The 24,008-nt window shown below is 40.5% G+C and overlaps 2 protein-coding genes across 5 annotated transcripts in view; one reads left to right on the top strand and one right to left on the bottom strand.

Annotated features, from left to right (window-relative positions):
* PLCG2 (phospholipase C gamma 2) overlaps positions 1–16,093 on the top strand; it is a 56,801-nt gene extending 40,708 nt beyond the window's left edge. For all 3 annotated transcript variants that reach the window (XM_039558366.1, XM_019288298.3, XM_019288299.3), the window contains 11 exons: positions 166–262; positions 1,218–1,284; positions 1,537–1,694; positions 4,340–4,442; positions 5,397–5,606; positions 6,194–6,339; positions 7,330–7,444; positions 8,635–8,802; positions 9,113–9,201; positions 12,587–12,771; positions 13,554–16,093. In XM_039558366.1, the coding sequence (XP_039414300.1) occupies positions 166–262; positions 1,218–1,284; positions 1,537–1,694; positions 4,340–4,442; positions 5,397–5,606; positions 6,194–6,339; positions 7,330–7,444; positions 8,635–8,802; positions 9,113–9,201; positions 12,587–12,771; positions 13,554–13,596 (1,381 nt within the window). In that variant the 3' untranslated portion in view covers positions 13,597–16,093. The remainder of the gene's footprint in view (positions 1–165; positions 263–1,217; positions 1,285–1,536; positions 1,695–4,339; positions 4,443–5,396; positions 5,607–6,193; positions 6,340–7,329; positions 7,445–8,634; positions 8,803–9,112; positions 9,202–12,586; positions 12,772–13,553) is intronic.
* A 3,882-nt stretch (positions 16,094–19,975) lies between these two features.
* Positions 19,976–23,718, bottom strand: SDR42E1 (short chain dehydrogenase/reductase family 42E, member 1). 2 transcript variants are annotated; one of them, XM_019288300.2, is made up of 3 exons: positions 23,620–23,718; positions 22,841–22,942; positions 19,976–21,583 (listed from the first exon to the last, which is right to left on the bottom strand). In XM_019288300.2, the coding sequence occupies exons 1-3, from the start codon at positions 23,658–23,660 to the stop codon at positions 20,476–20,478; spliced, it is 1,251 nt and encodes a 416-aa protein (XP_019143845.2). In that variant the 5' UTR covers positions 23,661–23,718; the 3' UTR covers positions 19,976–20,475. The 2 variants fall into 2 exon arrangements, with proteins under 2 accessions (XP_019143845.2, XP_010401800.1); XM_010403498.3 differs by lacking the exon at positions 23,620–23,718 and adding an exon at positions 23,159–23,554.
* Positions 23,719–24,008: the final 290 nt, after the last annotated feature.

The following is a 24,008-nucleotide window of genomic DNA, read 5'->3' as shown; positions in this document are numbered from 1 at the left end:
CTTTTAGCTACTTCATCATTTATATTTTGGTGATAGCCAGCTAGACAATCTAGTGTGGGGTATTAATGACCAATTTCTTGGGGATTATTGCTTCATTAATGGCCTGTTGAAGCTCTTTAACTTTTTTTTTTTTTTCATTCTGTCTACTTTTCTGTTTAAATTCAGGTGGAAGGGGGATTATGGAGAAAAAGTCCAACATTATTTTCCATCTAATTATGTTGAAGATCTGTCATCTGATAGCTCTGCTGAGCTTGAAAATCAGGTGAGGGTTACGGTTTGAACACTACATTTCCTTGGCTATCTGCTGGAAGTGGAAGTCTGGTTTATACACTCACAGCTCTGTGTGCTGTGTTTGAGAGAGCACAGAATAGAGGAATGAATGCATTTTTCATTGTTCTCTGCTGCTGAATATTTTTTTCAGGGCATCCCATGCTGAAAGCTATTTAAGGAGATAGAATATCATGAGTTGGAAGGGACCCCTAGGTATCTGTGATTCTATGATAGCTGAATTGGTGAGGTTTTAGGAGATTCTGGTTGTTTCCTGCTCATAAAAAATCATAAACAGTTTAGATTTTTCATAGTTTGGCTAAACAATAACATGCCTGAAACTTAACTAGTTTTCCTTTATAGTCACTGTCTTAATATTTGCAAATAAGAAAATTATATGTCCAAACACACCTTACTTGTCATTTTACTCTTCATTATAGGGTTTTTATGCATAGCTAACCCAATCCTGTTTGTCAAAAGAATCTAAAAAATATGGTCCCGTGTCTTGGACAAAGAGCTCTTGAACAAAAGAAAACAGAACTCCACAGTAATAAGTTTTGACATTTTTGAATTTTAAAAATAAAACATTGAATTCTTTTGTTCTTCTGAAGCACTTCCAATGATTTTCTAGAAGTCTTTGTAGAAAACCACAAGTATTACATTTCCTGCCCCCTGGTTACTGTAACCTTAAGCAGACTTAAAAAATGAACAGTTGTGTCAGGACAGAAGCTACTACAAAGTAATCTTGTTTTGACTGCTCTCACTGAAGAAATCCTCGTGTGTTTTTTAGATATGAAAACAGGCTTTTAAACACAGGCTTTCAAACATCATAGTGGACATGCTTTCAGTAAAGCTGAGATTAGATTTAATGGTGCACATTTATTATTTGTTAATGTCCTGTGCATGTTCACTCAAGAGATTTAGGGTCAGATTTAACTCATGTTTTTCAGATCATTGAGGACAACCCACTGGGCTCTCTGTGTCGTGGCATTCTGGTGCTCAATACATACAATGTTGGTATGTATTTTCTGGTGCTTATATATGGACACCCGACCTTTCTCTGTTGAGTAGACTCTTTTATGTTTATCAGGAGGGATTTTAAAAAGACCAAATCAAGCCCCCCAAACACCTACTTGTATTAATATAGCCAGTACAACTAATATGTTGAAACTTCCTAACAGTATCTGCTGCAATAAATCAACAATGGCAGCTTAGAAAAAGAGCTGTTGGATTTCAGTATAAATTTCTTGCTATGGTTTTACCTAATAGTGAAAATGCCGCAAGGAAAACACAAAAAGCCTTTTGTCTTCATTCTGGAACCTAAGAATCCAGAGGATCCATGTGTTGAGTTTGCAACTGATAAAGTAGAAGAACTCTTTGAATGGTACCAAAGTATCCGTGAGATCACTTGGAAAACAGCAGAAGAGGTATTGCTACAAATTTATCTGTTGTTGTTTTAAATAATGTACTGCTATAAATTTACAATAGGTTTTGTCTTTACCTGCCCTCTACTGCTATATGTTGCTCTCACATGGTCCTTGACCCTCTTGCATAGTGCTGTTGTCTGTTTATTTTATTGATGCTGTGATTCTTGTTCCATAACCTCTCTGGGGAATGGTAGGTGAATTAGCATTTTACATAAATTGATGTTAACAGGAGTTTTCCAGCAGAGTACTGTCTGTGATGCACCCTGCCCCTCAGTGAAGTGGGCTTGCTAGGCCAGAGTAGATACCACTGCAATTTTACAGCTGGTCACACTGGTTCATCCCAGTGTTAAGCAGCAGAAGCTCCGATATCAGACTGTTCTTTTCAGAGCTGTGAATCCACCAGTGAGAATGTGTGAAATCTGAGCTGCCATTCTCTAAACTCCTCCTCTTTGCTAACTATTTTCCAGTGAATGCAGTGGCACTGATAGAGAATTGTTTGGCTAATACTTTGTTTGTAACTAATAACCACATTCTGGGTTTCCCTGTTCTTCAATAGTAGTATTTCCAAAAACTTGCCTAAAAATTGAAGGATTCTGCCTAAATTTAACTTCTATGTCCCTCTACTGCCACTTAAAGACATTCTTCAGGACTTGCTTTTCCTGCTCTGATGTACTAATTTACCTCCCTGTAATCCTTTCTAGTATTTAAGAAGTCTCTGACTTGACCAAAAAGTCCTTACTTTGGCTGTTCTTAAGGATACTTTTTTTTAATATTGCTTTTATTCACCTTTTATTGTTAAGTGGGTGATATGGTTGATGGAAAATGTGTTTCAGTATCACGTTGGCTCATGCTGTTTATCTGTCATGTGGAATGGAAGTGCTCTGAGGGTTGTCCTGATCCTATTTATAGCAGACAAGTTGATGTCTCAAGCAGAGGACTGTAAATACAGCAAGGGGAGAAGCAACAGGAGCTGTTGACCTATTGTTGGGGGAGGAGAGATACAGTTCTTGTGCCAGGCTTTCATTTAGAAATAAAAATGAGAAAAAGAGAAACATGACCTAAAAGAAGTGTCTCCAAATCGAATGTTTTTTATGCTACAACAATGGCTCTTCAGGAACCTGGCAGCTTTTTCTCTCTCTGTACAGTTGGAGAAGTATTAAACAGTCTGTGTTCAAAGATGCTTTAAAACTCATTTCTGTCACTTGGGAGGCCTTTCTCACAGCGTGGCCTCTACAAAGTTCACATGATAGACTGACTGCAGCATGGGGAGGGGATGAAGATGAGGCAAGGCCCTTGTTGTCAGTACAGTTAACAGGCTGAATTTTGGGAAGGAAAAAGCACAGTGAGTTAAGACTCTGCTGCAATGTGATACAGGGGGATTTATTAATGAGTTTGGTTTTGGGCAATGTCTGTTATGTACAAAAAATAAAACTAAGCTTCGTGTATCTTGTAATCTCTGCTCAGTACTGATACTTGCCATGCTCCCCGGGGTGGTTGTTCCTTGCTCTCCTGCTTGGTTATCACTAGAGGTTTCTGTCTAGAGAGGAGCTCATGCCACCTAAAAGTGATCTTTTACTGCTTGGAGCTCTGGTTACTGTTGAGCAATGTCTGGGAACTGTGGTGGATCACTAAGTACAATGAGGTTTGTACAGCTTTTTCTGAAGGTTATTTCCAAGTCTAAAAACTGTATTCCTCTTTGTCTTTCTTAGACTTCAATGTATAATCCTGGGTTCAGTGAGATATTCTGGAAACTCATGGCTCCCTAGTTCTGATTTTCATTCCTTTTATGTTTGTCTTGTTGAGGGAATTCTTTTAGAAGGCTTCCTGATTGCTGCTGCTTCATGATCTTTTGTGCCAAAGCTAATCACTGTTCAGTATGGGACTCTTCTAACATGTTTTATTCTGTAGCTGCTTCTTATGCCTGAAAAGCCTCCAGCCCAAATGTCTCCACTCAGGACATGTCTTTCTGCTTTCAGCAGTTCCCAGTCTCTGCTGGCAGGGAACATTGCTCAGCTTCCACAGAGCAGGTGCTTGCAAACGTGGAAGTAGAGAGTGGGTTTAGTAGTGGGGATTTCAACAAGATTGCACATGATTTTCTTACAGAACATGATGGGTTTGGTGCACAAATAGAAAACAACATAAGAATGATGCACAGAGGGTTTGAATTTCACTGTTTGGGAGTTACTAACAAGACTTAAGTTCTGCCAAGGATTATAAATAGATACAGAGACACTTCACTACCCTTTGCATTTTTTCTGCATACATTTGCATTTATATGAGGTATAGGGTTAAGAATGTAACTAAAATTGAATTGAGTAGAGCCACATTAAAAGAAAAAAAAAATGTTGCCAGGATTCTGAGCAAGACTGATCAGGGAAGAACTGAAACCCTTGCTTGTAAAAACCCCGAACACCACCTTTCTCCCCACCAAAAAAAACCCAAAAGTACTTCCCAGCTAAACCTCACTGTTTGCTTATTGCCTGTTCTCTGACTTGGATCTGAAAGGCCATTACATCTGTGCAAGTGTGTAAGGTATCAGGTAGGAATCTGGGCACCAGAGAAGGCATTCATTAGAGTGCACCCTGGAACTACTGTGCCATAATACTCAGTGTGCCTATCATCTAAAACTTTGTTATGTTTTCCAGGAGAACAGGAGGAAATACTGGGAAAAGAATCAGTTAATTGCTATTGAATTATCTGATCTGGTAATCTACTGCAAGCCAACAAGCAAAACCAAGGACAATTTAGGTATTGCCTTTGATGTTACATTGGAATTTTACCCTTCCTACTATCTTTACAGATGTTAGTTGGGATTTTAGGTCTGAAGATACAATCTATCCTACTGGAAAACAAAGTTCTGCCTCACCTAGGCAGTTTTCAATAGCACTTTGAAGCTGTACACCAGGGAACTTGGTGCTGTTCATCTATCACAAAAGAACTCTCACAAATTTTAATTAGTTAACTAGAGGCACCCTCTCAGATGTATATTCCATGGGGAAGCTCACTAGTTACATCTCAATTGACTTTTTTGAGACTAAAATCTCTGGCTGAACACTTGTGATTTGTTTGTAAAAAACCTTCATAAATAGGTTTACTGTGCATTTTTAAATTTTACTGTAAGAACATGTTTGCCAGGACTAAGCTGTTGGAATGATGTATGGCTTCATAATATAACTGGGCCTCTGTAAGTGCAGCTGTGGATTGTGACACTGAAATACGTACTTTTTATTCCAGTTTTTTGTCATTGCTACTGGAGAAGCCAACAAGCGTGCCCTTTTTCTTTAAGTTTCTTTGCAAATGTTTTTAATAAGCTGTCACTGCATTTAAGACATTATAATTATAGTCATTGTTTGAGGCATTGGCTAACCCTGGCTCACCCTTTCTTCTCCCCATTTAAACCTAGGAAAAGATGTCTCATTTAAATATGTGTTATAGTGATCAGAAGTACATTATTAGCAATGAGATGAGAACATGACTACAGGCTCTTATCTGCCCTTCTGTAAAGCGTGTGGCAGGCAGGCAATTTTAACTTTCAGCCTTGATTTTCAACCAATTTGCCGTGTCTGCGTGAAAACTGTGCCAATTATTGCATTAAAGGACAAGGCAAAACAAAGTAAAACAAAGTGTTGGTAAAAATACAGTATAACTGTCAACATCTTTCTTCCTTTGGTAACCACTGTTCTTCCTCCCATCCCTGTGTAGACAATCCTGATTTCAGAGAAATCCGTTCTTTTGTGGAAACCAAGGCAGAGAGCATCGTTAAGCAAAAGCCACTGGAGCTGTTGAAGTACAACCTGAAGGGTTTGACTCGCGTCTATCCCAAAGGACAGAGGGTTGACTCATCCAACTATGACCCGTTTCGCCTCTGGCTTTGTGGCTCCCAGATGGTGGCTCTTAACTTCCAAACTCCAGGTAATTTTCCCTATGAAAAAGGATCTAATGCATCTTCCATTTCACTATAAATGAGCCCTTTTCTGGCTCTTCTGCCTTTCTAATCACCATCCTATTTATTTGGACTTCCTGCAAGAAAGGGTGTTTAGTTTGCTTTTTAATGTGTGGGTTGCCATCCAAAGCTGGGCCCCAGAAACAGATCTCCAAAAGCCCTGTCTCTGAGCCTAACTGCCCCCAAACCCTGAAAGATTTATTTCACCTCGATCTCTTTGTGATAAGCAAGGAGACATGTTTACGGTGAGTTTCAGGTGGATGAATGGTTGTGCAGCCACAGGGAAGGCTGTATTCCACTTCCTGGTGAGGGCCAGCTAGTTTGTGACACATTGATAGGAAGCTAATTGGGGATGGAGATGGGGTTTTTTGGGATTAAAATTGGTGAGAAATGGCCTGTCAGATTCAGTTACTGAAGGAAGCAAGTCTCCCACCGTTCCAGCTCTTTCTGGTAAAGTGCTGACCAGAAAGAATTGCAGAGAGGAGCTGTTAATCTGGTATTTCCTTAGCTTTATTCCAGGGGATCTTGTGTTGTGACTGTTTAACTCTCTCCCCAGATAAATACATGCAATTGAACCATGCCTTGTTTTCCTTGAATGGACACACTGGCTATGTGCTGCAGCCGGAAAGCATGAGAAATGAGGAGTATGACCCAATGCCAAATGACTCCAAGAGGAAATTGCAGATGATTATGACAGTGAGGGTAAATCTCTTTTGTAAATTATGCTTTTTTACAAGTCATAAATATCTATAAAACTAAAAATAAAGCTATTATGTTTCAGAGCAAGATCTGACAGATTGTCAAAATACTGTTTTTAAATGTCAGTGTGTGTGAGAATAAAAGTAACTTCACTGGTTCCTGAAAAGAAATACATGTCTTTATCATGCTAATGAAGAACATGCTATAGGACTGAAACCACAATCCTGGGATGATTTTGTGTAATTTCTAATAAAAACATCAAATGAACTCACTTGAATTTCCAATCAAATGGGTTCTTAGTAGCAGTGTCCTACTGGAGATTGATTAGCAGCAGACTAACTAGTTTAGGGATTTTGAGTGTGAAAGAAAGATATTTATAATGACATGTAGAAACTAAACAGAAAACCTAATAAACTGACCCCCACTTCATCATATTTAATCCACTATGACTTAATCTGAATGTCATTCTCATTTTTCTTCAAGAGATGAGTTTATCATTGGAAAGTTTTGCCATCTTGACTGGGTGCCAGACAGGGTTGGACTTGTTTCTGTTCTCAGTTGCTGTGCAGTAAGACATGTCCTTTCACAGTATGTTTTCTGAGAAAGAGGAAACTCTTCACTACAGTTTAAAGATGAGGTAAACGGCCTGTGAATTCAAAGCAGAAATGTCTTGAAATGGGTATGTAATAAAGAGAGAAGAAAGATAACAAAACTTGTGCTACAGGCCTGGCCTGGAGCTGCACACTGTGTGTAATGAATGTCAGCTACAGTGCCTTTTTTTTCCACAATGAAAATCATTGAGTTACCCAGACTATGGAAGGTATTGTTATTGGTGGCACAGATAATACATGCAAACATATTCAAGAGAGAGAATGTGTACTTTTCCATGTTCTGGATTTTTTCCCCCCTCTCGTTCTGTAGGCTACTTCTGTTCAGCAACAATGATTCCAAGTTTCCTTGGGAGGTGGTTATAATTTACAGTTGCTTTTGCAGGTTTTAGGTGCTCGTCATCTCCCTAAACTTGGTAGAAGCATCGCCTGTCCCTTTGTAGAGGTTGAGATTTGTGGGGCTGAATACGATAACAACAAATTCAAGACAACAGTTGTGAGTGAGTATCTGGGTTTCTGTGTTGCTGGGATATGGTTGTACTTCCAGGGTACTTAAACAACGTGAGCAGAGGATGAGCACTATAGGGGGAGTAAGTTAACTGTAGCTCTGGACTGATGAGTCACAAAGGCTTGTTCTCTTGCTTATCTCGGGCCCTGTTAATTTGAGAAACTTCATTGTATATCAAATTTAGGAAAAACAGTACTGTTATAGTTTGGGGGAAAAAAGTCCCATTCTGTTATGTTGTTGCCCAAGCATAAGTTTTGTGTATTTGCATATTTTAAAGTATTACTGTCTTGAGAGTGCCTCCAACAGTGCTAGTCAGTTCCCAAAAGTCTGGCCCAAATGGGGAGTTACTACTGTGAGATCCAGACTGTGTTTATTTAAACGGAGGTTCTAAGACTGGCACTCCCTTGGAGACAGCTTGGGTGTATAGGGCTGTAAAACAGAGTAACTTGCAATGCATTAGAAGTCTGACCAAAGCTCAGTCCTGGGGAGTTCTGGATAAGGAATTTGTTTGTGTTTACATGAACTTAAAGAGTACTGAAATGGGACAATATTTCAGCCACTTCATATTTCACCATTTAGTATTTCTGGATGCAACAGTGTTCCTCTGGTGAAAAACAGGCTTTGGTTCTGATTGTCCAAACCAGTGATACCAGTGGAAAATAAACACAGAATCAGAAACAGAATGTGCATTGTGGCTCCTCGGTACTTCAGAGAAGATGATTATGATTTAAACTTTCTGTGGGAAGTGACCAAGACTTTAGAGAGCGAGCTTCCTGGTTGTGTCACATATAGCAAATCTTGGTGTTCTGTACATGACTACAAAAATTGGGCCAAGGTACATTAATCTTCCTAGTGCTTTTTTCCTGCTTTCTCTTGGATATGGAGCGTGAGGCTTATATGAGAAATTAATTAGCTTTCTTTTTTCTCTTTACAAATACATGTCCATGTACGAATACAAATAATAGCTTTTCTTCATGGATTTTCTTCCCTGCCAAGTTTCCTCCTAGTTCTCCCACCAAGTAAACAAATACAAACTTTCTGAAGCAAGGTTACAACATAAGACAGATGGTAAATAGGATTTTTGGGCTTCTGTATGCCTAGAAAATGTCCTGGGATACATACCCATATGTGAATGAAGTGAAATTATTGCTTCATCCTGCAAATGTTTCCTTTTCATTGCAGATGACAATGGCCTTAATCCAACTTGGGCACCTTATGCAGAGCAAGTGAAATTTGAAATTTACGACCCAAATCTGGCGTTCCTGCGCTTTGTTGTTTATGAGGAGGATATGTTCAGTGATCCCAACTTCTTAGCACATGCCACTTTTCCCATCAAAGGAATCAAATCAGGTGAGATCAGTGGTTAAAATGAGGTGCTGTTAAGCATTATTGTACTGTGCCAGACTCTGCTGCCAGGCTCCCTCCTGCCTCGATGAAGCTCCTTCCTCTGGCTTTAGTTTTCAAGAGCATGTGAAATCAGGTGTTTCTCAATTTTGCTAGTCTTGTCTTTTGCTTCTCTCCAACTGCCATAGCAGACCCTGCTCTCAGCAGAGGAGCATTTGAACACTGAAGAATGTTCACAGTGTGCACCATTTCTGTGAGTGCAAATTCCCCCTTGATGGTCTCTAATTGCCCTTTGTTTTCATTCCCCTTGCCCCAGGTTTTAGGTCAGTTCCTCTCAAGAATGGCTACAGTGAAGATATAGAGCTGGCCTCGCTTCTGGTGCACTGTGAGATGCAACAAGTTCTGGTGAGGACCACTGGGGTTTGTTTTGTGCACTTAGTGTGTCTGTTATCAGTTCTTTGTGGAAAGCAGGAACTGAGGATTCAGTTTTCTGTTCTGTGTCTGATGTGCTGTTGTCAGGCATTTCTTCTGCAGGTACTGGGGAAGACAAATAGCACAAATTGAGTTACTCTCCCTCTGGGTGGACAGATTACACGGTTGTTAAAAGAAATAATGCACAAACAAAGCCTCATTACCTCCAATAGTTTTTGCTGTAACAGCATGCTCATTGTCTTTCCTTGTTAGCTGACTGATGCCATGCAAAGTTAGCTAAAATCAGCTTTGGCTTCATAGAATCATCTTTTTTTTAAAGGTCCTACATAAAAAAAGAAATCACCTCAGCAATAGAAGATAGTAATTTCTCCCACTATTTCATTAAAATAAACAACCCAACAAGAAGACATATCTGGTTCTTAAAGAACTGCTAATCTGCTTCTTTTAAGCCTCTCTAAACACCTACTTGAAGTAGTAGTATTTTAAAACACATAAGGGAAAAAAAAATGATGCATCCTTGCTCATGAATGCAGGCATTAAAGCAGCTGATTTGTGAACAGTGTTTGTTGGTGTTCCAAGGGTGCTGCTGTATCATGTTGATTTGAAGGATATTTCTCAGAGTCTTTCTCAATAATATATTATGTAATTTAAATATACTTGTGATATGATGAAAGTTCAAAGATGCTTCTGGGAAGTGGCTGTTTCAGGGTGCTTTCCAGCACTGTTCTGATTCAGAGAAAAAAAAAAAGTTCAACTTCTTATTTGTAGTCTGTCAAATCATTCAGGCCCATGCTGCACTTCACACCAGTGTACATTATTTTTCTGATTGAAACATCAGCTTCTGTGAACTCTTAAGTCATTATGTCTCTGGAGGGATTTGTGCCTGCAGTTGCATACACTGAACTGGGAATTTCTGAATTCAGTCACACTGTTTTTCCCAAAGGAGTGGAAGCCTTTTTCAAACATGCTTTGTGGAGGTTTGTACGAAGCCACCTTATAAAACCTGATGTAAAAGGACAGCGTGTGCAATGACAGTGTTGAAAGCTGTAGTAGGTTCCTGTAGGTTCCTTCTGTGAGCCAGCCAGGGGTTCTGAGAGCAGGAGAGGACTAGAAGCTGAGCCCAGTGGTGTGTGTGTAAACAGGAGACCTATGTCCTTTCAAGATAATATTTAAATTGTTCATATTTAAATTGTTAATATTTCACGGACTCGAGTCTGACAGAGGAGGCCTGGGACACTGCTGCTTTAGGGCTTGCTGCCTTTGAGAAAATCGACAAAATCACCATTGCCTAATGCTGAGCATGGACATCACTTGTGGATGCATTGCAAATCCCTCCTGCTGTGGCTTGTCTTCAGGAACCCAGATCATTATTTGCCTGGGGCAGGAGCAGCTCTCAGTGTTGTTCACAGCAGCAGTCTGTCCCCCAATCTGTCAGCATTGACTCCTTTGACAGTAGCACATTTCACACTCTAGAAGCCCCTTCTGCTTGTTAAGCCAAATGAAGATGCAGCTCAGCTTGGTGTTTTTACAATGCCTGGTGTCTCTGGGTGGTAATGCAGTGGCAGGAGAACTTCCAAAAACTTCCTTTTGTTTGGCAGCCTGCAACAGACCCAGGCTTACTAAAGTTGTCAACTCTAGAACTTTTGCCAGATCATTCAAGAAGCATCAGAAAAGATCAAAGCTGCCTCTGTTTCTCTGCTTCCTTTTAAAAAGTGATGACCCTCCATAAAATGATACCATTTAATAACAGGCCTGTTTATATACAGAGCCCATCTGTGTGCTCTTGGAGATGAAATACAAAATTATGGCGAGGAATTACAGATGGCTGTGGAGTTTATTAGGAATAGTAAAGCAAAAATATTGTAGACATAAGCATGTACATTTGTGAATTATTATGTGGGGCCTTACGCAGTTCCTGTACAAGTTAAACAGGTTTTTTGATATTGTAGAAATTGTACTGTACTGAGGTGGTTGTTATATTTATAAGCACGTCTTATTTGCTTGAAAATTGATTTACTTCCTTCAGAAAGTGTATGTATTTCTTCAGCTTTTTCTGACTACAGTCAGCCTCAATGGTGTATATGTTCTTGACTTAAAGATTGAAGTGGACATCCTTAAATGTACTTTTGTGGATACATTTATTTACAACAAGTAACAGTAGTATATATGCTTCTTGATGGCTACACCTGCAAATTGGTAATTAACAATCTGCATTTCCTTTGTGATTTGGGAATAAAAAGTTTCCTACCCCTTTACAAACAAAAATTAAATAAATTACTCTTAAAATATTAATCAGTAGCATATCACTGAGGTTGTTTCAGTTGCTCCAACCCGTACCTGCATAGGAATGTGTTTCAGGAGGAAAAAGAAGGTTTAGGAAAGGATCATGTTGCTGTAACTGAAACCCCTTGGGTGTGTTGCTAAGCTATCAATTTTCCTAGATCTGGACTGAATGCAGAAAGAGGCATTCTTATTAGTATGCTGCCTTTCAAAATGTTTGGATTTATTACATTTATCGATTGCATGTCATTTCTTGTAGAAGGAGTATCTTGTTTTGCTGCTGATGTGAAAATTAAGACTTCAGTCCTGCTAGTTCTATTCCCCACTAGTAACTTTATAAAGAGGCAGCTTTTGCATCCAGAGTTTTGAAGTATTAAAATAATTTGAAGTCCTAAAGGGAATCATGATGATTGTTTTATAGTTGTGGAATATTTTGAGACCTTCTACTGTGGGCTACAACTGAAACTCAGACTTACTCAGTTCCTCTGCAAGTACTGAATTGCTGTAGTTACATAGAAATGCAGGATCTGTCTGTCTTTCTTGACTGTCTGGGTACTTGCTGCTGTTAGGGGTCCTATTTACCAGTCAGTATTTTGATCTTTAGTCTGTATTTCAATAGAAAATCCCCAGGATTGTCACCTTGTCACATGATACATAAATATGATGGAAGAGCCAAAAATGAAACATTTAAAAAATGTGTTTTTAATATTATTATAATCTGATAAGTCATCATGATACACTATTTTCTGTTCTTCCCTCAACAGACTGACATGCTCTATTAGGAAAAAATATTCTGATAGAAGTGTTTAGATACACAAATTTTGTGACCTGTGCTAGAACGTCCCTGATGCCCCTGTCAAGATGGTATGGCTGGACAGACTGTGGGGCTGAGGGGTTTTTTTAGTGCTTTCTAAGTTAGTTTGTTTCCAGAAACATTCCAGAAACATCCCATCAAACATTCTATGCAGCTATTAAAATGTGGTTAGGAAAACAAAATAATCCCCCAAACTCTGTTGATTCTGTGTCATTTTGGGAACGTGTTTTGCAAGTTACCTTGATTTCCAATATTCCTTTGAAGGAAAGTGAAGAAGAGCTTTATTCCTCATGTCGGCAACTTCGGAAGCGCCAGGAGGAGCTTAATAACCAGCTGTTCCTCTATGACAGCCACATGAACCTAAGGAATCCCAACAGGGATGCTATACTGAAAGAATTCAACGTGAATGAGCACAAACTACAGATATATCAAGAGACTTGCAACCGCAGGTGGGTTGATGATCATTCTCCCTTCCAAGGCAGCTCTGTCTAGACAGGATTTATGGTAAGGAAACCTCAAATATATCAAAAGGAGCATCTAAAGTGCTGTGAGGGTAGAATGAGCTCATCTGAAACAAGGAAGGGCTGCAGAGAAGCCAGGCTGGGCCTCAAGCCACTAGAGGCCAGCAGAAGCTGTGGAATGTGTGCTCAGTGACATCTCAGTTGCAGTGATCACAGTGACACTTGTAATCCTGTGAGATTTTATATCCCTCTCTTCTGCTTTCTGGGAGGAAAGCCTGGAAGTATACACAGACAAATAAATAAACCTCTTCATTCTTGCTGTGCTATCAGAGTTATGTCCCTGGAAATGTCATGCACATATGAAATATGTGGGAACAGATACACAAACCACAAAAGATAAAGCCAGTATTGAATTGTAACAGCACAGCATTGTCAGTTCAGTGTCAGTACATTATCCAGAGCTTAGGGGAAGGTTCCTTCTCCTTGGCCTTCCACTTTTGGGCTGAATGTGAGGGAGATAGAGAGAGGCTTCATGTACCAAGAGGAAGTTTTGAGTAGATCTCAAGACTTTAAATATTCTTACCCTTTATTGTGTGTGCTGAACAGCTGCATGAATCACTTGTTTGCTTCCATTTATTGAGGGAAAAAAATGGCAATGCTCATTGCTGATATATTGCTTGCCATTGGTATCCAAGTACACTGAACTTGGTAGACTGTTTTCCTCTGAAATTCCTTTTAAGCTTGACTTTTTCCTTTTCTTTTCCCTTAAGATTAAAGGAGAAGAAAGTTAGTAACAGCAAATTCTACTCTTAGAGCCCGTCATTCTTTGATGTGTGCTTTACGGTGCAGTTCAGGAAGAGATGAATTTATCCTGGTCATCCTACTCAGCGACGGTTTCATCAGATGGAATGACTGGAAGAAGAGGAGGAAGAGGAAATACGGATTTCCTTTATAGTTTCTTCTTCTTAAAAAAATCTGTTTTAATACCTAATAATTTATATTCTGTACAAAGCATACCCTCTGTGCAGGCCAGAGCTTCTGTGTATTCAAGATTTTTAAAACTTGAGGATGTGTAGTTGGATAGACCTCACTTCTCATTATCAGTAGCTGAAGTACAAGTATAAATCATCTCCTGTATGTGTGTACACAGGCTGAAGATAAGGCAGTCACAACAATTTGCATGCGTGGAATCACACCACTTTAACAACCTGGCTCCTCAAGATGAACTAGTAGTAAGTTTTTAATTTATTAAATGCTGTACAAGCACTTCTACACCAGCACTGTCATGTCATGTATGTTAGTCCTCAAGGCAGCAGATTGTGCTGCTGATACTGTATAAAATATTTTGGGCAGCTATTGTCTCTTATTAAAAGTTTTCTGTTACATTTTCGAGAACAAGATAATATGTTAATTTTGTTGAAAGCAAATACCCTCTGTGACTGTAGTTGTGTTTTTTCTGCTGAACTCTCTTTAAAGGTTTAGGAAAGGAGCAATGTGTGAGCCTCTATTCATAGCTCCTGTGAACTTGTGTTCACAGCCTCGAGGCACTGGGAGAAGTTCTAAGATATGCAGTAGGAGATATCTGTTTGTTTGCAGAAAGGGAAGGTATTTAAAATTCTGAGAACCACTTACTTTTGTACAGTATCATTTCTGCAAATCCTTTCAGCTGCTAATGTGCTTAGAAATGAATTTTTAAATGAACTGTCAATTTTTAATCTTGCAATCCTACGTAGATGATAGTCAAATGATAGTGTTCTGTAAATGTAGACCGTTTTCCCAAAATGTAACTAATCCAAGAATGAGAGTGCGCACAAATACAGAGGTGCATCCTCCTGGTGCCTTTAGTCAAATCAAGAACATGGAGCTGCAGATGAGAATACTTGTTAGATTAGCAAGTGTATTTTCGTGCCAGAGCAGAACTAAAGTGCTTCAATGGAATATTTAACAGCAGTTGTCATAATTTCTATATGTGTTGGTCCTTTGTGCTAGTGCTGTGTTGTTATAATCAAATTCCTGGTTGTCTTATCTCTACATGGGTGGAGTTTTGCTATCTATATTCCCAGCTTTAACTTCCAAATATGTGCAGAGGAGTTTAGCTTTTGGAGTGACTGCCTGAGGCACAAAATGCTGCTTACACAGAGCTGTGCTTCTGATCACAGAGGACTTGCACAGATTTGGGATTCATGGCCTGATGCAGCTGCCTCAGCAATTTTCAGTTTCTCTTGCTCCCCACGCTGTGACTTCTGTTGTTTCAAGAGGCACTTAATTGATGCCACTGTGCATTCACAGATGATGGCTTGAGAAACCCCTTTGAGATTTCAGCTATTGTGCAAAGACAGTATTGTCTCAGAGATGAAAGTGTTATAATGCTGTATCCCACAAAGGGGTGGCTTCTGTAAATGTTTTATTATAAAGAAATTAATTACTAATCACCCAACTGAAAATCAGAGAAAAGTTGAAGGCAATTCTCTGCTTTTTCATCCTGTCTGAAATCTCTTCAGTACCCAGCTGTGATTGACCTCTTCAAGGAGTAGATGGGTGTAAACCCTACTCAAACAAAGAAAAAAATCTCATCAACTGTGGATTTGGGAGGTGGAGCTGTAACCCAGACTGTTGTATAGAGCTGGTTTTATTTTCATTATCCAGGTCTGGATTGTTCTGCTTGTCAGAATTCTTTTTAAGCTCAGTTCCAGAGCAGACCCAACCCAACTGGCCATTTGTCTTGGCTTCCTTCATTCTTGTGTGTATTCCTGACACAGCACAGCCACTGTGTGATGGACACAGGAGTGAGTTCCTTGTGCTGCTCTTGTGCAAATATTTAAGAATTAGCACATTTTGTCGTCCTTTGAAAAGTCCTGTGCACATTCTCCACACATGCATGATGTCAGAAGTTATAAGAGGCACTCCATCAGTGTTTATGGAAATGCATTTTGTTTTACAGTAAGAATTTTTCCCAGACTATGATGTTACACTGTGTGCAGAATGAAAATACTGCAGTGACTCTCCTGCTGATTTGCAAGTGGTGGGGAAGGCTATGTTCTAACTCCTCTTGGTTCTTGCATTCTGTGTCTTATCTTCAAGACCTCACCTATCAGTTCTTCCTCGGGGCAGACTCTGTAGCAACTTTTTCACAGTTGCAACTGTTTGAGTATGAAAGTAGGTTTGAATGCGTGTGCTAATTTTTTTTAATCCAGGAGGGAAAACATTCATAAATTTTTGAAGTTAACAATTGTTAAATTGTTATATTCTTTTAGAAACTGTTTTAAATCATTGAAATAACTTATTTTAATAAATAATTTTTGATATCTCACATTAATGTGAATGATGCCAGGTGCTTCTTTGTTTAAGCATTGCTTGTTGAATTTCATTACTTTTGCCAGTCATTTGAAGCAGTGAGTTCTTACTGAAAAGTGATCTGCTGGTGTGGTATGGCGTGCTTTGCTAGAGGTTGGAAGAAGGGCATTTCTGTGTTTTTAAGATGAACTGACTTAATGATTGTCCAGTAGATAAGGGTATCATTGCACTTCCTCTGGCTCCAAACACATGAGGCAGAAGGAAAGGGTCAAAGATCAAGTTTAACTTGTGACTCCAAACCAACCTTTTTCAGTGAGAGGCAGATACAAACTCCAGCTCTAATGAGAATCAGATTTGTATGAGCTTGAACAATAAAATCTGAGCAAGGCAAAGATTAAATTTGTGGTAATTTGGAAGAAGAGTAATATTGATTTTTACCAAGAGATTGCACGGGGAGAACTGCTGCTGGGTGAATGCACTCTGCCTTTATGTGGTGATTTTTTTAATTGTTGGGAGTCTTGGGAACAAAATTTTTCTCATCTTTTGATCAAAATTACGTGCTTATTGAACATGAATCAGTATGAGGTGTCTTCAGCCTAATTCTTCTAGAAGATCATTAAATCAGCCAAATGGTCTTTATCACCTTTGCATTTGTAAATATTGGTACACATGAGTTTTGGAGTCCAAAAAATTGCTACATTTCGGTGTTTTGTTGCCTGTATTCTCACTTTTTTCCCACCCCAACATATGTATATATTTCTCTGTTGAAAGCATTTTGTTAGTTTTGCAGTTCTTTAACCTTGGTGAGATGGTGTGAGCTGTGCACCAGCCATTATCTTAAAATTCTCCAAACCACTTGGAAAAATCTGAATGTGGTGGGGAAGCTGAAGTGCAGTGGTTGAATTCTGCTACGGTAATGTGTCAGCATTTTTAGTGCAGTCCAACTAGTTGGCTTTGTTCCAGACTGAAATTCCATTTATATAATGAGAAATAGAAGTTAAATATAATGAAAATTAATCTTCAGAATCAGTTCAGAGATGAATTTATCTTCAGATCCATAACAGTATTTATAAGCATGCCCAGCTATTAGTTTTAAAAGAATTTAAATTAAATTAAAAGCAGTTTATTCATTGCTAGTCTACATTTTTAGCTGTTACTCCAGCAAAACAGGGAATTGTGAGCTTGACTAAAAAAAGCAGTAGTTCCCCCAACACTTGTGTACCCCTGAATTGCAGTTTAATCCCCAGATCTTTTACAATATGTGTAAATTATCAGTGTTCAGGACCCTTTTCTCTGAAGATCACATAGTGAATTATTAAATATGCCACTGATTTTGGAAAGTATGTGGAAATCAGTAATAAATAGAAACAAAGGGACATTTTGGTTGGGTCCCTTAGAAGGGCCTGTAAAAATCTGTTTAATTAAGCATCAAAAATAAATATATTTAAATGCACATGAAAAGTATAAGTTTTCATGTATATCTGGAAAATTTACACATTGACATGCTGTGCCTGAGGTTAAGTAGCTGGCCAAATATTCTTAAACTATTCACTTTAAACATCAGCAGCATTCATTATAGTGAGGCACCTATTAATTGTTCAGTAATTTTGAGGACCAGGAAAAATTGAATCTGAGCTATATTTTCATTTTTCTCTTTCAGTTTTTAGCTGCATTTCTGGTAATTCAGTTTCAGGAAACCAGGTAATAAATTAAAACTTGAAAAGAGACACAACACTTGAATTAATTACCCTAATTTACCCAGCAATTCATGCAGGAGGAGTAATGACAAAAAACAGGAAAAAGGAGCAAGAATTCTCATTGTAAAATACTTCAACTAGAGCAGCTGTGACTGTCCCTACTGGGATGGAATTTTCAAGCAATTTGAAAGTATCTCCTTGGGCCACAGACTGCCTGTTTTCCTTCTGGAAAGAGTAAACCTATCCTTCACCTCTGCTGTGGTCAGGACTTAGGTTTGTTTAACAGATGGAGCTAATTGACATGGAATTAATGAACCCCAGTGCACCGATGACGGCTCTGGGGTGTGTCCCCACATCAATCCCGTGTGCTGGAGCACACTCATGGAACATTAGGACAAAAAATGCTCTGTTATCAGAGAGTTCTGTCCTTGACTCCAGGCAGATGAAAAGCTTCATGCGTTGAGCTCAGCTTCTGCAGGAGTTGTGGTGTTTGGGGGTTTGTTGGGCTATTTTTGGCTTCTCAGGAGCTGCTGCTGCTGCTGTACCTCAAAAGCTGTCCAGGGCCTGAACGTCAGCCAGTACTGACAGCATGGATTTAGGATTCATGGCTTAAGGGACCCTTCCATAGGTTTTTTTCACTAACCCCACCATTGAGAAAATTATAAATAGCAGGAGCTGAGTTTTGCTAAAAGATTACAAATAGCAGAGAAAAGTCCTCTGGGGCACAGGAGTTCAGTTCCCTATGTTAAAAACAATTTTTTTTACAAGACTTAGAATGAAATACTGACGCTGTTTCTGTGCAACAGGCTTGTGCAATTTCTTCTACATTTTGGTTTTGTCTTCTGCTGGCATTAAATTTTTTAAATCTATTTCTGATAACATTGTGTCAAAGCCAGAGAACTTAAAGGGGAAAAGAACAAAGTGGTTTCTACTTGAAAAAAGAGAACTGTTGGAAAGAGAGCATCGGCCCAGTGCTTTCATGAGGTCATGACTGTCTTTTTTCAGTTTTATTAAAAAGAAGGTTTCTTCTTTCTGCAGATGATTATGTATATTAATGACTCCTGGAGAGTGGCCCTTGTGCCATCAGCACTCAGTTGGAGGCACATAAGCTCTTTATAAGAGAGTGCAACACTCCTGCTACACAAACAGCTTATTTGCTATTAGAGAGGGGAAAAAAAAGTGAGTTCTCTCTTGAGCTGTCCCTCAAGCTAAGTATTAAATTTAGTTTCTTTCATGGTGTCCTTACTGGTAGGGGAATGAAGGAGAAAAGTCAGATTTCAAGCATAAAAATACAAAAAGTTATCAATAGTGTGGGCTGGGGTTTTTTAAAGGTAAACTTCTCAGGAAGAGAACTCAACACTCAAAAAATAATGCTGTCTTCAGTCACCATGAGCTACAAAAACCTGCATCTTCTAAGCAGGGGTGGCAGTGGACTTCTAGCTTGGTTCCTCTATTTAGGCCCTCTTCTTTTCTGAGAATCTTTTAACAGTGCAATGGAACTCTCTGCTTCTTCATTACTTCCCCATTTCAATTGCAGCAGAGTTTAACAGAAGTATCTGGAAGTTACTATTAATTTAAGATCAGTGTAGCTTCAGCTATTAAAATGGAAAGACTAAAGAGGTTTGAAATTCCTCAAGGATTCTGCTTTTATCAAGGGGTACAGAAGCTGTAATGCTGATGAGTTAAGGGAAAACAACTTTGTGTTTAACATTTGAGGTGAAGTTTCTCAGTTTCTGTATTAAATTGACAGAGAGAGTTGCATGGAACAGCAGTGACCTGTATTTAACAAGGTCTTATCTTCTATTCTTAAAATTCCACAAAATTATGAGTTTCCTTGTAGCAAGTGTTTATTTCTATTACAAAGCTGAAATTCTATTCAGATGGTATCAGGTGTTAAAGAAATATTATTAAAGGCTAAAAATGTTTTATAAGTAGTGGAACGTGAATGCAATCACTCACCAAATGCCTTTGATGAATTATTTGTTTGACCACTCAATAATGCTGGGAAAAATCATAGGTTTTATTTATGAATGCACTTCATCTAGCTCATTCATTTTAAACAGGCATATTTTTCTGTTAGAAAAATCTACAAATCTGTGGTGCTTCAAGCACTTTGCTGTAATTTGGATTAACCACGGTGCATTTTCCAGAAATGTCATTAGATATCCCAGAATTAACTCAGGAAAGCATACCAGAACATATTCATGTAAAACCCCCATTTGTTTATTGTCTAGCAGTTTATCAGTTAATCTTGGTTAGGCATATATACATCCAAGCTGGGAAGCAGAACTGGGGTTTGGAATGTGATCAAAGAATAAGTTCATTCTCTTCTGGATCATGTAGCACCAACTCTTTAGGAATAAAGGGCAGGGATCAGGAGTATAATTCCATCAGGGAGGAAGAGTCAGCCTAAGGACATTTGTTCCATTCACTGTATTGTGCTGTTGTACCTGAGAATTAAATGCTGTTTGCAGTAATACTGAGCTTCACCTTGTTAGTGATCTTATCAATTTTACTTTGGGAGAAGGTATATCTAAAAAATGACACTTTTGTACTCAGCAGATCTGTTTCTTGGGGATAAAGCTGTTATTTACCTGAACCACACAAATATGTATTTTTTTTTAAATCTTTTTTTACCTGTCTGTCAGAACCAAGAGTAAGCAGAGAACATAACCAAATTCTGTCCTCAGCATTTCATCTTTCAGAGAGAAAATGTCGCTGCAGATGGAAACCATGAAACCAGCACAGCAATCAGCATCAAAAGCAGTCCTCCATCCCTAACCAGATGCATCATGGTGTAATTTCTTGGCTTTGGTCCACATCCCTGCGATCTAAACCACTCCACCACTTCATCCAGGCTGTACTGCTGGGGCTCATAGCCCAGCTCCTTCCTGGCCTTCTCCATGCTGAAATAATGTGTGACACCAGTTTTGTAAACCTCCGTGCGAGTGAGGAGGGGCTGGAAGTTATAAACACACCCTACGAGAAAATGAACTATTTCAGTAAGGAATGCAAAAAAATAGACAAGGGAGAGGGGAAGGCGCCAGGTTGGGAACTTGTAACCCAAACCTTCCACTAGCGGTCGGAAAAATTCAAAGTTATTTACAGGCCTGCCATCTGAAATAAAATAGGCCTGGCCTGCAGCAATGTGCTGCTTGCTGGCTCTGAGGGCCTCGGAGGCAAGGACATGAGCCTGGACCAGGTTGTCCACGTGTACAAACTCTACCAGACTCAGAGGGTCTCCATACACAAACTTAAACAGTCCCCTTTCAATGTAGCTGACTATTCTTGGAAGGTGTCTCTGCTCCCCAGGCCCGTAGATCCCTGCTGGGCGGAGAGCACAGGTCCTTAGGACACCTCTCCCATTTCCAAGCTCAGCACCGTTTGCCTCCAGCACCTTCATTTCAGCCAAAGATTTCGTTCGGGAGTAGTGATCAGGGTGAAGGTGCAGAGGTAGATAAGGCAGAGACTCGTCCCCATTTTCTATAACCTGGCCTCCAAATACCACGTTGTAGGTACTTGTATAAACCAGACTCGGCACTCCCCTGCTCTTGCAGGCCTGGATGACATTTTCTGTTCCTTTCACGTTAACATCTTCTATAAGTTTTCGGTTCAGCTGCTCCCTGCCAGACATTCCATAGGAAGCGATATGGAATATGCAGATGACATCTCTGAGAGCTTCTTCCACTTCAGACAGGCAACAGATATCCCCCTGCACGAACTTTATTCCCTCTGGCACAGTTTGAAGTGGCTTCACGACATCAAAGAGAATCACATTGACTCCCTTTTGATATATGGCACAACCTAAACTGAAACATGATAGAAACCGTATGTTAGGATACAGCACCATGGTGCATGAAACATTTCACCTGGAAGGGAGAGAAGACTATTAACTGTTTTCATGCTGATTATTTTTCTGATGGGAGTCTTTTAAATACTCAGCCACCTACTATAGGGAAGATCCAGCTGTGATAGTTTAGGTACTGAACTAATTTCTCACACTCCATCAATACTTGGAGAAGAAAAAAGAAAAAAAGAGGCAGAACTGCTGTAAACAAAAATTCTGAAGAGAAATAACTGTCTGAAGAGTTCTGTCCCCTTCAGATCAGCAGCTTTCAGATGTGCAACTATTGCCAAATATTTAAAAAAAAAAGCCGTACTTGTTTTATCTTACTGCTTTTGTGATATCCCAGTTCTGTCAAAACAACAGGTTGGTCTTTGCTGTTGTGTTTGAAATTTATGGAGGAGTGGGAGAGATGCTTCTAAGCTGCTACGAATGCTTTGCCACATGTCTACATTTTACTCCAAGTCACAGGTACTGACACAGAGTATAACTCCGGTGTTTCTCTTCCCCTTCCCTACATTTTTGTATGTCTATTGTGCTTTAAGGGGATGAGAATGGAGGGAAAATCCAAGCAGAAGTCAGATAGGCATCCTCTGAGATTTTTTTTTTCCTTCCCCTGACTTGAAATTAACTTTATTTTCTGGTCCTGACTGTGATCTCTCTCTCCTCTGTAAGCAGTTATAGTCTAGGGCTCAAAATAGGATTTTTTCTTTACATGGCCTGCAGAGCCAGCTACAGCAAGGGAAAATGGATTTCACTGAAATCTGCACCTTATTAACAACTGTAATCCTCAACCATCGCTGTTCATGGAAATAATACATTCTTGAGAGTTCAGCTGGAGTTGTTAATCTATAGAGCTAAGCACATGTGTAACTATTTGCATGTCAAAAGAAAAATGTGTGTACAAGTGTAGGCTTGTCCTTCCGAGCAGGCTGATGATGGTGATCCTATCCCCCCTACAGAGGTGAGCACACAGGTAAATGTCTGCGAGGCAGCTGGTGCTTGGCATTTGGAAACGGGATAACAGCGTTGCTGACAGCCTCTGGAAACAGAGTAACAGAGTTTGTTTAAAACTGAGACCCCGGATGAACCAGAAGATGGGATCAACTGGATCAGGTGTCTCAGGCCCACAGGTTTCCCTTTTACAGATGGATTTTGCTGCCTCCCCAGCAGCAACCTCTTACATTTATTCCTGTATGTAATAACTATTTAATGCACTAACCGGAAGCCAAAATAACCCCCTCCTCCAGTAATGAGGACTCTTTCCTTGGCAGCGCTTCCTTCTTCCATCCTCTTTCCTTTGGCACTGTGTGCTGGGACTGACCTATAAAACACATCGCAAACACACATATTAAAACCAAGCCGCGTTTTAGCATCAGCGCACGTTCCCGTAGTTGTTCATTGATCTCGTTCACGCTTTAATCGCAGCCCTTTGCCTCCCTGGCTGCCAGAAGGAGATTCAGCGCCGGGACCGCTCCAGAGGGACGCTGTTCCCGGAGGCGGCGGAGCCCTGTCCCCCCCGCTCGGGGGTCCCCCGTACCTGCGGTGCCGGTCCCGTCCCTGCCCGCTCCTGCCGCGCTTCCCGGGGCGGTGCCGGATCCCGGGAAATGGAGCCGGGGGGGCGGGGGCCAGCCCGAGATGGCGGCGGGCCTGCGGGCCTGTGCCGCCGCCGCCAGCCGCGCTGTGTGGGTTCCTGTGACGGGAGGGTGCTGCTGGCGCCCTCCCCTCGGGCCTGGGGCGATCTGAAATCGCGGTGGAATCGGAGCCTTTCCCGCCCCGATGTTTGTACCGCACCCCCGGCTCGGGGCAGCCCCCGGGGATCGATCCGGGCTGCGGATGGGGAGATGGGGTAGCACCGGGGGAAGGGCTCGGGGCTGTTGGTGGGTGGGAGCTGGACCTGCCCCGGCCCTGAACCCCCCGTGCCCTGGGCTGATCCCCCTGCGTGGGCAGCAGGGGAAGGGGGGGATTCTGCCCCTCTGCCCCGCTGAGGTCAGAGCCCACCTCCAGAGCTGCCTCCAGCTGAGAGAACTGGGATTGTTCATCCTGGAAAAGAGAAGGCTTCAGGGTCGCCTATTTGTGGCCTTCCGGTACCTGAAGGGAACTTACAGGAAGGATGGCGCAAGACTATTTGCAATACGTGTAGTGACAGGACAAGGGGGAATGACTTCAGACTGAAAGAAAGTAGGGTTAGATTGGATATTACGAAGAAATTCTTCCCTCTGAGGGTGCTGAGGTCCTGGCACAGGTTGCCTGGTGAAGTAGTGGCTGCCCCATCACAAGGCAGCTCCATGGGCTTTGGAGCAACCTGGTCTAGTGGAAGGTGTCCCTGCCCATGGCAGGGGCTTGGAACTGGATGATCCTCAAGGTCCCTTCCAACCCAAACCATTCTG

The sequence above is a fragment of the Corvus cornix genome, chromosome 11, assembly GCF_000738735.6.
Source record: "Corvus cornix cornix isolate S_Up_H32 chromosome 11, ASM73873v5, whole genome shotgun sequence".
Classification (NCBI taxonomy): Eukaryota; Metazoa; Chordata; class Aves; order Passeriformes; family Corvidae; genus Corvus; species Corvus cornix.
The sequence above is the reverse complement of the archived record's forward strand: the minus strand, read 5'-3'. Positions and strand labels throughout refer to the sequence as shown.